The following is a 15,594-nucleotide window of genomic DNA, read 5'->3' on the forward strand; positions in this document are numbered from 1 at the left end:
GCCAGCCGCAAATTTTGCAATTGTTCTTCCAATTCCCGAGTCCAAATCTTTTATGTAAATGGTGAACAACAGAGGTCCCATTACCGATCCTGTAGAACACCACTTCCCACCATTTGTCCATCTGAAACCTTTAACCCCTACTCTCTGCTTTCTGTTTTGGAGCCAGCTTGCTATCCATTCTGCTACTTGTCCCCTGACTCCACACGTTCTGACCTTAGTCCTGAGTCTCTACTATTCAGTACCTCATCAAAGGCCTTTTGGAAATCCAAATATATTGAGGGGAATTTTAACATGAAAAAACAGGTGGGTTGCAGGCTGGGGGGGGGGGGAAATCTAAATTCCAACCCCAACCTGCCCACTTTCAACTTTTACTCATGTGGGACGGGGGATGGGCAGCCAACTTGCTGCCAGGAAGCGAGTTAGCATTTTAAATATGATAACGAGGCCCCGAAGCCTCTGCTTTAACCTGCTGTGCCGGTTTTATTGTGGTCGGCCAGGATCCCGGGTCTCGGAATTCCCGGTAGCTGCAGCGAGGCGAGCAGAGCCTCGGGGAGCAATGCTTGCAGGCTGGGAGGAGCAAAGTGCTTCCTCCTGGCCCCCCAAGCTCATTCACCAGCAGCCCACCCCGGTCAGGATCGGGCTCCCCTGGGATCGTAACTCACCCCTGGAGTTGTGGATCGGACCTGATCCCCTTCCCCCCCCAGGGATTGGAACTCACCCCCGGGCTTAGATACCCTCTTCACGATCGAATCCTGCACCTACCTGTTGGTTGCGACCTCTCCGCTAGCCTTCTCCGCCCGACTGGAACCTGCCCATGACATCACACGTGCGGGGAAACCCGGAACTCCCATATGTCCCATTCTCAGCTAGTGTGGTTGGTTAAAATCGGGGCTAAAATTGCAGTCGCGGCGCGATGACATCATCGAACCCCGATCTGCACATTTAAAAAAGCATCCCACTAACTTCAGGCAGGTGCCTTTACTGCCTGTTCAGAGCGAGTTAAAACTGAAGATGGTGGGAACCAAGTGGAGCATTGGCGGTTAAGTTACTCAGTCGATTTTAACTGGCTACTTGCCCAGGTGAGTAGAGTTAAAATTTTCTCCTGTGAAACTTCTTACTTCCTTCACTCTCTCCTTCCTGCTTTGGGTTTTTAACCCCAAGCTTGGTGCACCCTAATCAATACTTCCTGATTGACCTCATTTCCTTCTTTATTCTTTTCAACCTTAGTACTGTCCTGAAATATGGGGCCTCTGCCCTTCACCTAGATTTTTCAGTAAAAAAAAAATTGATTTAACTGGTTAAAATAAATACAGTGAAGTAAAGCCACTTTTTGTACTTTGGTTATTTGTAATTATGTCATTGAAATGTTGTATATTATTACTGTTCTTTCAATAAATGCTTATACAGACATTAGAGGGGAAGATTTTCCACTTTGGTACTCCCGGCACATGCTAGGAACACATTGGGAAATTGTGCATTTCTAACCCATGATTTACCATCCAAATGAATGGAAAATCATGGGCTGGGATTCACAACTTCCTGAACTTTATGAACTGCACAAAAACTGCAGTTAAAATCTGCATATAGATTTACACCACTTAGAGGCATATTATTCGGATATATAGAGATTTACATTGTGCTAACAGGCACTGTATTTCAAACAAGCCATTTATTTTAACCATTCTAGTTGCAATTGCAATTACTTTTAGATTACAAAGTCGTTCAGGTTAACTGAAGCCTAATGCCATGGGTTTTAGGCCTAGAAATTCAGTATAGCCACTTTTGGGGCGGTAAAGTCGGGCGGCCGCTGAAGTTTGCGCCCGGCGCAAAGTCGAGGCCACTTCGCCGATATTCAGTAGCATCGCCCTAAGAGGTTGCTGCTGTGCTAAAACTGGCGATGCACGACTATCTTTAGGCGCTAAGCCGGCGGTGCCCCAGCCAGCTCTTAAAGGGGGAAGCGTCGATTTGTTTGCCTGCAACGCCCTGGACACTGCAGCCCTCCACCTAGGCCTGAGCACTGCTGCTGCAACTCTTTACCGCCCAGGACGATGCAGAAGGCCCGGGAGAGAGCGCAGCGCTTTAGCGAAGGTGACCTGAGGCTGCTGGTTAGCTCAGTGGAGCGAAAACGCCATGTTTTGTTTCCTGACAGTGGCAAGAAGCCGCTGGCCAGCATCTACCGCAAAGCCTGGAGGGAGGCCTCCAACGGGGTGACATCCAACAGCGTGGTTGCCAGGAATCCTGTACAATGCAGGAAGAAGTTCAACGACCTCACTCGGATTGTCAGGGTGAGTACTCTTTCCAGTGTCCTCCTCATCCTTGCATGTGCACCTCACATTATGGACAAAGGGACCTGAAAGCCCTAATGGCCAGCCCTCATCCAGCAGCTATGGGACTGGCATGAACATCAATTGCACATTCTGCACTTTACACACTGTCCAAGCTATTCGACCATGAGAGGCAGTGCAGACAAGATCAGGGCTACACAATGTCCAAGCTATTCGACCATGGGAGGCAGTGCAGACAAGATCAGGGCTACACACCGTACTTAGAGGCCGTCCTTTCTCTTGCAGGCCAAGCTGGCTAACAACAAGCGTAGCCAGATTGCGACCGGGGGAGGCTGACCTCAGCTCCAAGAGCTCACCGACCTCGACCAGCGTGTGGAGCGCATTATGGGAGGCCGGCTGATTGGCCCTGTTGCCACTGGAGATGCCGACCCTGTTCTGGGCACCAATGGTAAGGACATCACCTTTTGGACCTCTCTCGTTCCACTTGCGCATCAGATCAACATCCTTTGCCACTGTCCGACCAATGCGGTGAATGGCACCACTCATGCCTCCCTCTCTGATGCCCTGTCCTCACTCTAAAGCTACTCTTGTGCCTTCCTGCTTTCAGATGGTGACTCGCCAGGTGAGGAGGAGGTCCCTCAAGCTGCCAGTGTCAGCCCCTCGGAAGAGGAGGAGGAGGAGGAGGAAGAGGAAGCCGGCCCATCAGTGGCACCCTCAGCCTCGGCAGCCCATGGCGATGTAGGGGACGCGGCTTCCCTGGAGGGGAGACTGGGGGAAGGGTCGGAGGAGAGTCAAGTTCCGGGGCCCAGCGGCCTGCAGCAACGCGGGAGGGGTGGGGAAGCTCGGCGGCCTTCTCCCCAGAGGGTGAGTGCGGCCTCCAGTCCTGCGACGGTCAGCGCAGAGGAGGTGCGCCTCCTAGAGGAGATGGCCGTCGACTCTGAGCGCAGGCACACTGAGCTCATGGTGGTAGTGGCACGGATGCCTGACTCCATAGAGTCACTGGCTAAGAGTGTCCAGGAATTCGGGGCAGCACAGGCCAGGAGTCTGCAGGAATTCGGGGCAGCACAGGCCAGGAGTCTGCAGGAATTCGGGGCAGCACAGGCAGCTCGTATCCAAATGCTCAGTCGTGCCGTCCAGCCACTGGCTGGTCTCATGCGGTCACAGACCAGGGCAACACGGGCACTAACTGCTGCCACACTCGCTGCATCAGGCAGGCATCGCCAGGGCACCCGCCACGCTGCAGCAGCACAGCGGTCTGTCCTTCAGCAGATTGCTGCACATGCTGCAGTGCTGGCCCGGGCGAGTGCCACTGTATCAGGCGACCAGCGAGCGCCTGCGATCAGCCAGCTTGCCCCCATTCCTGCAGCCGCCACTGCCACTCCACCAGTGCAGCTGCCACGAGCTGCTGGACAGACTGATGCCGCCCAGCCACAGCTGCAGCAGTCACCAGCCGGCCCCTCGAGGGCCAGAGCTCGTGCAGGCCGACCCCCAAGGGCACCTCCCGTCACGCCATGTGCCCCTCAGGAGCCTTCCCCCAGCCTTGCTGCAGCCACTGGGCTCACATTGAGGAGCAGCAGGGCGGGCAGGGGCCAGGCAAGGATGCGCAAGGCATCGCCCTCGTGGGGCAAAAAGTAGAATGTGTGGGCAGTTGTGTTTGTTTGTTATGAAGGCCGAGGATGTTGTGTTTGGTTTTTATGAAGGCCGAAAATGTTATGTTTGTTTTTTATGAAGGCCGAGGATCACGGTCATTTTTGTTTCACTGTTTTGATCATCCTCTCCAGGTTGTGGGAGCCAGTTATGTGTCTGACTGTTTTTTGGGGGTTTTTTCTGTTGTTGTTTGTCATGCGGGAAGGGCACAGAGTTTGTGAAATAAACAAGTTTCTTTATTCAGATTGTCCATGTTTGAACTTTGAAGTCTTTGTTGCCTTGACCGGCTGAGGGCTTGCGGAGCGGCTCCATTCATCTTCTTTCATTGGCACAAGCCATTCCCTGAGAGGGGGCCTAGAACCTACGTTCAATAAGCCGCCGACGGGCGGCCCTTGGACCTTGTGCCTCCCTCCTGTGCTGGTCCTCCTCCTCCTGCTCCTCCTCCTGAGGTGGTGCTCCAATCTGTGGTGGCAGTGCCTGAGTCCTGCGGATACCCAGGTTGTGCAGCATGCAGCAAACGACCACAAAATGGGAGACTCGCTCCGGAGAATACTGCAGGGCTCCGCCGGAACAATCCAGGCAGCGGAACCGTTGCTTCAGGACGCCGATTGTTTGTTTGATGATGTTCCTGGTCGCTTGATGGCTCTCGTTGTATGCCTCTTCAGCAGGGGTCCTGGCCGCGCGGAGCGGGGCGGGGTCATGAGCCAGGTACACAAAGGATAGCCTTTGTCCCCGATAAGCCATCCTCGTGGCTGAGGCTGTGCCTAGAACATGTCAGCCACAGTAGTCTGTCGCAGGATGAAGGCATCGTGGCTGCTGCCTGGAAAGCGGGCATTGACAGCTAGGATGAGCTGCCTGTGGTCACACACCAGCTGCACGTTCAGCGAATGGTAGCCCTTCCGGTTGCGGTAATCCTCGGCATTCTCCACAGGTGCCCGCAAAGACACATGCGTGCAGTCAATGGCGCCCTGCACCATGGGGAAGCCCGCTATTCTTCCAAATCCCATTGCACGCTGTTGCTGCTTGTCCAGGGTCATGGGGAAGGAGATGAACTGACGTCTCCTTCTGAAAAGGGCATTGGTCACCTGGCGGATGCAGCAATGCACGGCGAACTGGGAGATGTTAGCAATGTCCCCAGCAGCGGATTGGAAGGAGCCGGTGGCATAGAAGTTGAGAGCCACCGTCACCTTCACTGCCACCGACAGAGACGTCCTGCACCTCAGCTGTGGCTGCAGATCTCTCTGAAGCAGCTGGCAGATCTCTGTGACCACCTCCCTTCGGAATCGCAGCCTCCTAACACACTGCTCGTCAGACATGTTGAGATAGGAGAACTGCTGGCGGTAGACCCTGGGTGGGTAAGGCCTCCCTTGGCGACGCCTGTTGCCCCCTCTCCGTCTAGCCAGGGCTCGCACTCTCTCACGGCGTCTGTGAGCCCTTTGGATGTAATTGTGAAAGCCAGCGTTGACACCCATTGCAGCCCCCATAATATGCTGGCAAACAATGAGATATCAATGAGGCCAAAAACAATTGCAAAGCTGTGGCCTGAAGCCAGAAATACCTGTCCTAGTGTTGGGCCAAAGCAGTACAATACAATACAATACAATACAAATCGCTTTATTGGCATGATAAGGTACATCTTATGTTGCCAAAGCATCAAAATACATTTATGGTTGAACACATAAACGCGGTTCCATTCATACAGTGTATAAACAGGTATATCCCTGAGTTTATAAATATATTTTCGCCTTGTTTATATATACTCTTGTCTTAGTTTACTGGTTGTCCCTCTGTTCATGGCAAGCTGTAACATAGTGTGCCGCCAGTGTTACACAGCTTCTCTCCTCCCCCAGTAGGAATGGGAGTTTTTGGTTGGCAGTAAGCTCTCTACCTTGGTCTCTCTCCAAAGATCCGTTTCACAAGAATGAGTGCTGCAAAATGGCAGCCTTTTATAGTGCAGGGGAAGTGCCCTTTAATTTGCGCTCCCCGCGGCCCGCATCGGCTGAGCACCGTTCCACTCAACAGTCGCTAGGGCCGCCAGGCGCACAATGGGCCGGCGCGACTGAAGATCCGGTTGGGGGCGCACAAAGGGCGTTGCACGAGGAAATGACGTCATGATCTGCGCGCGCAGCTGAGTGCGCGCAAAGACTTTGCGCCGGTGCTAAATGTCTACTGAAGTTGGGGCGAAGCGCAGATCGCGCTGCGCCCGGGTGCTAAGCGCCTAGTGCTCGACATCTACTCCTCCTAAGGCGCTAACGGCTGGCGCAACCAACTGAATTTCTAGCCCTTAGTGTTTCAAGCACCATTTCAAAGATACGCAATTTTGTATTTAATGACGTGCATTTAATAACTTTTTATTATTTCTATGGAGCACAGCTGTTAGCTGTGGCATGATTTATTTTGTACTGAGGGAGTGCTGCACTGTCGGAGGCGTCAGTTTAACGTCTGATCCGAAAGATGGCGCCTCTGACAGAACAGCTAACGGAAAAGAAGTGACAAGCAGAAATGAAGGAAAAAGGAAACGGAAGGAGCAAGCATGAGTCTGCAAGCAACTGATGGAGCTGCCCAGCATATGATCCCTTATTTGATGGCTGCTGAGGTGGAGAAACTGTTGCATGAGGTGGTTGTGAGGACGGTAGGCCTCTGTGCCACTCTGTACCATCCCCATAGGTTAACATTGCAGCATGCCTGCAAAGAGTTGGAATCAAGTTTTAAGCCACAACTGACTGTTACTGTCACTCGATGTGTCAGCTCCATGTTGCATGGTCATTCAGGTGTCCTTGCAGCAAATGGCACAGCATTGTATCTGGCTCTTTGACCCAGATCCTCATAAGACAGTTCCCTATGATCATTGCTAGCTAGATGTGCCAGGGCTAGCAGAAATGCTTGGTGGTATCTTGGTGGGTGCCACCAATCAGGTTATACTGACTGTTGATCATGTTCACATGCTTTTCTTTTATGCAGTGCTGTTGGAAGCATGACATATTGTGACTGGGATGCCTCTGGGGTCCACTACGGTTAGTCAGGCATTCACTCATCTCAGTGGTACCACCGGGTCATAGGAACATAGGAACAGCAGTAGGCCATTCAGCCCCTCGAGCCTGTTCTGCCACAGCTCATAGGGGGAAAATTCGGTTGCTTTGTGCCTCCCGCGGCGATGTTTGCGCCGCTCGCGAAACTGACCAGACATTTTGCAGCGGTGCTGAACACTACCACCACGATCTCCTGCGCCCGCAGATCGTGACATCAGTCGAGTGCGCAATGCCCCGGTAGCGCCCCGGACCGGATATTGCGTGGCGCCCCCTGCCTTACCACCTGCCGCTAGCAATAACAGATCGAGGGGAGCGTTTTGCAGTCGGGAAGGGACTGGGGGAGCGCTATTTAAAGGGAGCCGCTTCCTGCCTTTTTTTGTCGGTGACATTTTTGCACCACACATTCTGAGAGAGAGAGAGAGAGAGACTTCTGGAGAGATTCAACGCTGTGTGAAGGAGTTTTGGGTACTGAGCAGCACTCTGCAGGTTCATTTTAATTTGACCTTCCTTGTATCTATTTAGAAGAGACTGTGGGGGCTGCACTCTGAGCTCTTTCCCTGGGCCTCTCCATTGTTCTTTCCAGCAGAATTGATGTACAGGTCTCTCCAGGCCGAGATTCAAGGCTGCAATGAGCAGGATGTGGATGGAGAGCAAGATCGACCCTCCCCTTTAAGAACTGGCCGGCGCCAGTGTGTCTGTGTTCCATTGCTGACTGACATCACATGAGCTTTGCCAGCGCTCTGAGTTAGTGCCTCGTTCCTCGGCGTTAGCGCCTTAAGAGAGGTGTGTAGCGCCTGATTTAACGCTCCAATCAACTCCAGGGGTGATAGAAGCCAAGTTTGCAGTCAGAGGTGATAATTAGCGCCGGGCGTTAAATTTGCGCCTGGCTGATAATTGCGCCCCAAACGGGGCGATACCGAATTTCTCCCCCTTAGTCTCTCACCATTCAGAAAATATTCCGATTTGTCTGTCACAGATCCAAAGTGGACGACCTCACACGTCCCCACATTGAACTCCGTCATTGTTTTACCCACTCAATTAGTCGATGTGCTTTGAAACTTCCTGCTCCCAGCCACACAACTTACTGTGCCTTCCAACTTAGTGTCATCTGCAAACTTGGATATACAACTCTCTATTCCTTCATCCAAGTCATGGTGAGAAGCTGAGGCCTCAGTACAGATACAACAGCAAAATGCTGCGGATGCTGGAAATCCGAAATAACAACAGAAAATGCTGGAAAAACCCAGCAGGCCAGGCAACATCCGTGGAGAGAGAAATAGAGTCAACGTTTCGGGTCGAAACCCTTCCACAGTTCTGCTGAGTTTTTCCAGCATTATCTGCTTTTATTGCCTCAGTACAGATCCCTGGGGAACACTGTCGCTCTGATTTTCTGATCTGTGCTCGCTCCAAGCATTGCTAGCAGCAAGGGCTTGATGAATTTACCCTACTATACAAAATTTTCAGGATTTTGTTTTTTTTATACATTTAATGTTCAGCTTAATTTTACTGGACCAGCATAAATGCATCAAACCAGGTGGAACAGTGTCTGTTAGAAAAAATGGATCAAGTACCTGAGAGGCATCGTCAGAACCCAAGCTGAAAACTGCTAAATTGACTGTTATTTCTACACATTCCGGTTTAACTTACCCATCGCTACACGAGGGCGGCACTGGCCTCTTGCTGGATCAAAGTCTTCATTCTCATCCATGCACACACAGAAGAAGGAGCCTTCGAAATTTTCACAGAGCGCTGATCCACAAACTCCATTCATCATTTCGCATTCATTAATGTCTGAGAAGGAGAGTGCAATGACTGTTTAATCAAATATATATATTTACTTCCTGTCCTATTAGTTAATTTTCCTCAAATTTTACGTGCTCCTCCTTGGTATAAATCACCCACTTTAGAATAGCAAATTAGAAACATGCTGGGCTATATTTACAAGCCTTTAAAAGGAATTTGTGCTAGTTGATCTCTAACAACGAAGACTGAGATTTGAAACAAATTTTCTCTTGAACAATCAATAAAATAACATTCGCAAAGGGTTGCATGGCCATCACTAATCTGTTGCTGAATCCATTTACGGCTCTTGTTGGCCATTCACAATCAACCGCAATGCTTGGGGAACAGCGATTGTATGCCCATTGTAATGGGAATTCAGCATCTTGACTGGCAAGCAGCAGGCTTCCTCTGCTGCAATGCTCAATTAATGTGGGCAGTTGAATGTATCACGTATGACACCTTGCAATTACAGAACCATACAGCACAGAAGGAGGCCATTGGGCCCATCGTGCCTGTGCCGGCTCTTTGAAAGAGCGATCCAATTAGTCCCACTCCCCCACTCTTTCCCCATAGCCCTGTAAGTTTCTCCTTATCCAGTATATATCCAATTCCCCTTTTGAAAGTTACTACTGAATCTGCTTCCACCACCCTTTCAGGCAGTGCATTCCAGATCGTAACAACTCGCGTAAAACAATTTCTCCAAATCTCCCCCAGGATTTATTGCCAATTATCTTAAATCGGTGTGCTCTGGTTACCGACCCTCCTGCCAGTGGAAAGAGTTTCTCCCTATCTGCCCTATCAAAACCCCTCATAATTTTGAACACCTCTATTAAATCTCCCCTTAATCTTCTTTGTGGTGAGGTTTCCCTTTGCTCACTAGTCTAATGCATGTCTTCAGTGCAATAGTGCAGGAAAGCCACTTATCTCAAACAGTAAATTAGCAGGATTTGATAAATAGTTGAAAAACATTTTATCAACACTTCTTTATTATCGAGAACTATTAAGATATTAAACTGCAGTGTGACAATTTTCTTTTATAAAACAGATTGATTCTCAAACTTCTTTAAAATACTGATTAACTGGCAGCTTTTTAAAGGTGCATCTCATCAAGAAGAGCCCACACACATCTTGTAAAACTGACAGCCCAATGGCAGTGATGAGTTTCATCTCAGGTCAATGGCACCTTCAGCTGCTCCATTTTCAAATCTACCTATTCTGAACAAACCATTTTCAGTGAGCTTATACCTTGACTCTGTACTCCTGAAATTACTACTGACAATAGCTGTAATGCTTATATTAATTGTTAACCTGCATTACCAACAGCAACTTTCAGGCTTCTGACTTTTCAATAAACTATATGTAAGTAAATGACATTAAACCCCCTAACAAGGTAGAATAGACCATTCGTGAGTAGCGGAAAAGCATCAGATTGATAGGACTCTGTTAGCTTTATCCACATCACAAGGTAACAGAAAACAAAGATAATGTACCTCAGATAACAGGAAAACAAAAGTAAATATCCAGAAGGATTTTTTTTTCCAATACGTAAAATAAGCAATAAAATGGTCTAGTCCCTGTCTGCACAACACAAGAGTCATTCTTTTTGCTAGGTCAGTAATGCCATAGGTTCATCTCTTTGAATCTCCTATCATGTTGTATTTAAGAGATAATAAGAAGCTCATTAGACTATTTTAAAATGTAGTTTATTTAAAAAGGGTAGTAGGCAGAAGGCTGGAAACTATAGACCTGTTAGCCTAACATCTGTGGTTGGTAAAATTTTAGAGTCCATTATTAAGGAGACAGTAACGGGACATTTGGATAAACATAATTTAATAGGACAAACTCAGCATGGTTTCATGAAGGGGAAGTCATGTTTGACAAATTTGCTTGAGTTCTTTGAGGAAGTAACATACAGGGTGGGTAAAGGGGAACCAATGGACGTAGTGTATTTAGACTTCCAAAAGGCATTTGACAAGGTGCCACACAAAAGATTATTGCTCAAGATAAAAAATCACAGGATTGGGGGTAATGTTCTGGCATGGATAGAGGATTGGCTCTCTAACAGAAAGCAGAGAGTTGGGATAAATGGTTCATTCTCAGACTGGCAATCAGTAACTAGTGGTGTTCCGCAGGGGTCAGTGCTGGGTCCCCAACTCTTTACAATCTATATTAACGATTTGGAGGAGGGGACCGAGTGTAACATATCAAAGTTCGCAGATGATACAAAGATGGGAGGGAAAGTAGTGAGTGAGGAGGACATGAAAAACCTGCAAAGGGACATAGACAGGCTAAGTAAGTGGGCAGAGATTTGGCAGATGGAATACAATACTGGAAAGTGTGAGGTTATGCACTTTGGCAGGAAAAATCATAGAGCAAGTTATTATCTTAATGGCAAGAAACTGGAAAGTACTGTAGTACAAAGGGATCTGGGGGTCCTGGTGCACGAAACTCAAAAAGTTAGTATGCAGGTGCAGCAAGTGATCAAAAAGGCCAATGGAATGTTGGCTTTTATTGCTAGGGGGATAGAATATAAAAACAGGGAGGTATTGCTGCAGTTGTACAAGGTATTGGTGAGACCACGCCTGGAATACTGCGTACAGTTTTGGTGTCCATACTTAAGAAAAGACATACTTGCGCTCGAGTCAGTACAAAGAAGGTTCACTCGGTTAATTCCGGGGATGAGGGGGTGGACATATGATGAGAGGTTGAGTAGATTGGGACTCTACTCATTGGAGTTCAGAAGAATGAGAGGCGATCTTATTGAAACATATAAGATTGTGAAGCGGCTTGATTGGGTGGATGCGGTGAGGATGTTCCGAATGATGGGTGAAACTAGAACTAGGGGGCATAATCTTAGAATAAGGGGCTGCTCCTTCAAAACTGAGATGAGGAGAAACTTCTTCACTCAGAGGATGGTAGGTTTGTGGAATTTTCTGCCCCAGAAAGCTGTGGAAGCTACATCATTAAATAAATTTAAAACAGAAATAGATAGTTTCCTAGAAGTAAAGGGAATTAAGGGTTACGGGGAGCGGGCAGGAAATTGGACATGAGTCTAGGTTCGGAATGGTCGTGGCCCTGTGGGTAGTGGAGCGGGCCCAGGGGCCGTGTAGCCTGGTTCTGCTCCTACTTCTTGTGTTCTAATTCTGTTAGATTTCAGGAGATGGTTTTATTCCTGTTCCTGGCTGGGGTGGAGATTGCCTTTACAGAAGGTAAGTACTGTAGAAATATAGGGACAGAGTGATCTCCTGGACGAATTTCGATCGCCTAGATGGGTCGGAGAGGAATTTCCCAGATTTTTTCTCCCAAATTGGCCATTGTTTTTTTTTATCTGGTTTTTCGCCTCTCCCGGGAGATCACGTGGGTTCGGGTGGGATGGTGAGTGATAGTAGATTTGAGGTTAGGATCAGATCAGCCATGATCTTATTGAATGATGGAGCAGGCTCGAGGGGCCGATTGGCCTACTCCTGCTCCTATTTCTTATGTTCTTATGTTCTCCCTAATATCTCTGAAATGTGATCTTGATTATCTGTACTTACCAAAAATCTCACTAATTTGAATCCACACACATTAGATGTTCTGGCTCCTACTGATTTTAACTATAGGTTTAGTTATTCAACTACAAATAAAAAACTGGTCACTGAAAAAGTGAGTGTCACTATGAAAAGCAACCTCATGAATGTTTGTATTTTGTTCTACACTGTCTTCCATCCTTAGCTTATAGGTTTGAGCCCAGAGACATTTGCGCTTCAGGGTGTTTATTCCCCAAACTCAATGGGTTACTTGGGTGTTTAGTTAGTTATTAATCCTAAGGGGGAAGAGGGTACTTATTAATATTCTTACACTAGAATAATCCTTCAATTTATTTTGATGCTGCAGGTAGGCAGCCATTGGCCTAGATTTTTACATGCTGTAAGGTTGGAGTGATTGGCATTGGGACGAGCAAATAAACATAACATAAAAATAATGTAGAATTGCAATTCTTGCCAACCATTAGAGTGATGGTTGGTGATGTTGGTTCCCTACTAAGCACATAAGAAAACCGAGAATGAGAAAAGGCCATTCATCCCACTAAATCTGCTCCTTCTACAACTTGCTATATATATTGTGGATTCTTCCCAATTTATTCCATCTCTTGGCGGAGGATCCATAACGTTTCTCCGTGCTACCCAAAGGCAGCCAAGGGAAGCGAGAGCTGCTAAGAGAATGTTACTGAAATGATTAATGCCAGGAAAATGCAGACTTTCCTGTCTGCACTTTATCATTAAAAACATGAAGGTAGACCAGCAAACTGGCTGAGATTTTTAAACTTATTTTAATTTTTTTTAAAGTTTAAGAAAACTGGTCTAAGAAGAAAAATGGTTTAAAGAATATGTTAATTAATATAAATTAAAAGGTTCCTGAATAGTTTCAATCGTAAACCTTGAAGATCATCGTGAATTTTACTCGTAGCATTGACTAGCCACAAACTTATCTGCTCTTATTGGATCATGTTCTCAAGTTCTTAGCTGAGAGTATTTAAGAAAAGGAGGCAAAATTGGTATGACCAGTTCAGCTTCATAGAACTGCATTAGCCAGCAGATTTGTAGAATGATAATAAAAGTTTTTTTACCGTTCAAAACTGTCCTCATTTCTTGCTCCTGAAAGCGCAGTGACAGAAAGCAAGTTGGGATCAGGAAGATAGTACAACAAAGTTCCTTAAGCAGAGCTGGCTTAGTGAGACACAGTACAACATATTAATATTAATATTAAATGGCCCAGAAATTCCGTTCATAGGCCTCCTGTGGGCGGAGGGCTGCGATTTGAAAAAAATCTGCGCCTGGACCTGAGGGCTCCCGGGAGGCACAGAGTTCCGTTGCTGGGCCTCTTCAAACGGTCGGTGTGCAGGGCCCACGTATCCCAGAGGCGCATGTGGTTCGCAGCCTCCCTGGGATCACGTGGGCCATGGGGAGCCAATCAGAGCAGGGAATCTCCATTTAGAGATTTGACAGGAAAACAAATCTATGAATAGAGATCACCCCCAAATCATAAGTACTGTAAAACTTTAAATAAATTTTTTAAAAAATCACATTTTTAAAATGACTATAAATTACATAATTAACTAATTTAAACAAAAATTTAAATTTTTGAAAAAAATTAAAGTTTTTAACGGGGCTAAAAATAAACTTACCTTTCTTTAAAGTATATTTAAAATGATAAATCAGTGGAAATTAAAAAAAAACTTTTTTTCAACTCTTATCCTGGTAGAAGCAGGCCTTGCGCCTGCTTTTACCAGGCGCAAGAATTGTAAGTGTTTTCTGCGGGCAGAGGGTCTCCAAAAAGCGGAACTCTCCACCTGCAGAGGCCCTGTGCCCGGGCAGCCGGAGGATCTGTCAAGAGCTTTCTTGACAGATCGGAAATGCCGGTTTCCAGCGTATGCGCAGTGCATGCCTAAAACCGGCATTTCCAATGTCCCTACGGGTGAGTACACAGCAGGCACACACTCGTAGGGACCGGAATATCTGCCTCGTTATGTGGTATTCAAGCACATGGACCAGGAAGGTCTCGGCTTTGATCCCTGATCTGTGCTAAGTTGGCTGATTTCAACAGGGTTGGCATTAAGTGCACTAAAATTACCTTTACTATTCTTGATTTAGGGAGGGTAAAAAAATAAGCCAGGAATCCAGATTTCGAAAGCAAACATTTGTGGTTATGTGTGGGTAAGGCTCGGTGTCCTTTTTCTTTTGATTACGTCTTTGTGAAACTTTTCTAGGTTAGTGGGGCTATATAAATGCAAGTCGTTAACTTAAAAAGCTGCAATCTAATTTCTGGTTTTAGATGATAAGTCATACAATGTGAAACAAACTGTTCATGATATCCTCTGAACATCTCAATTGGATTACTGCCTCGCATTCAGTAAACCCACTTTTTAACAATTTCTAAATTATAATTTTACCGAAAAAATAAATCCTGATATTGTTAAACCTCTCATATTTACCTTGGCATGCATAAAACCTGTGCTTGGTAACAAAAGTGTACTGCTACCAAATTGATTTTTTTTTTTTAAAAAGGAAGCTGATGCAGTGAAATACCTGTCAGCAGTTCCAGAAAGTATATTATAGTTTCTTAAAGTTATAAAGAATATACAAGTGCCTTTCTTAACAATGTGCTTTTGTGAAGGGAAAGATGGCGTGAGTGTTTAAACGGTGATTTAAAAAAAAATAGCCAGACTTCCAATCACAGCAGAGATTTTGTGTTGATTCTCACTTGATTCATAGTGCAATTCCAATTCCTCCTATTCAAAATTCATAGGACTGTAAGAAAGTAGAAGGTTGAAAATAGCGTACTCTTCTTTACTGGGGGTCTTAAAAAAAGATTTACCACAACAATACCAGTAATAGCCAGTAATTTAAATGGACAAGGGTCACGATACATTCTACTGCATGAATGGATTTTGGGGCTGTGTTAGACCATTCCAAACATTAATCCCAGATTGAATTTCAGATCACTTTGATGTTAGGAACACAACAGGATAATTACGGCCCTTAAAAGCCGCACTGCTGAACCACATTAATCATTGCTGCCTTGGGGGATTTTGCTTATGGAGAAAGCAAACATGCTTAAGTCCCCCCCACGGGGTGAAAAATCACACCAGCGTTACACAGGGATCACTACGGCATTTCAGGTTTAGAGATTAAAATAAGCATGTTCAATTAGAGTGCAGATGCATGAAATGAGAAATAGATCAGAAATGTTATCATTGTTAATTGACAGTTGAAAAAAGTCGTGATCTGTTAGCAGCCACAGGCAGTAGAAAATTGGCTTGCTGGCTAAATGATCACAGTTTCAACAGTGGTCACACCAGTCAGGAGTGT

General features: G+C 46.6%; 1 protein-coding gene across 1 annotated transcript in view; it reads right to left on the reverse strand.

Annotated features, from left to right (window-relative positions):
* The window catches only part of LOC147109099 (latent-transforming growth factor beta-binding protein 2-like), an 817,740-nt gene that overhangs the window by 65,033 nt on the left and 737,113 nt on the right, over positions 1-15,594 (reverse strand). Inside the window, exon 28 of the mRNA XM_086002712.1 lies at positions 8,609-8,752. Coding sequence (XP_085858838.1) covers positions 8,609-8,752 — 144 coding nt within the window. The remainder of the gene's footprint in view (positions 1-8,608; positions 8,753-15,594) is intronic.

The sequence above is a fragment of the Somniosus microcephalus genome, chromosome 12 (genome assembly GCF_052327205.1).
Source record: "Somniosus microcephalus isolate GS21.2 chromosome 12, FLI_Smic_1.0, whole genome shotgun sequence".
NCBI classification, from domain to species: Eukaryota; Metazoa; Chordata; class Chondrichthyes; order Squaliformes; family Somniosidae; genus Somniosus; species Somniosus microcephalus.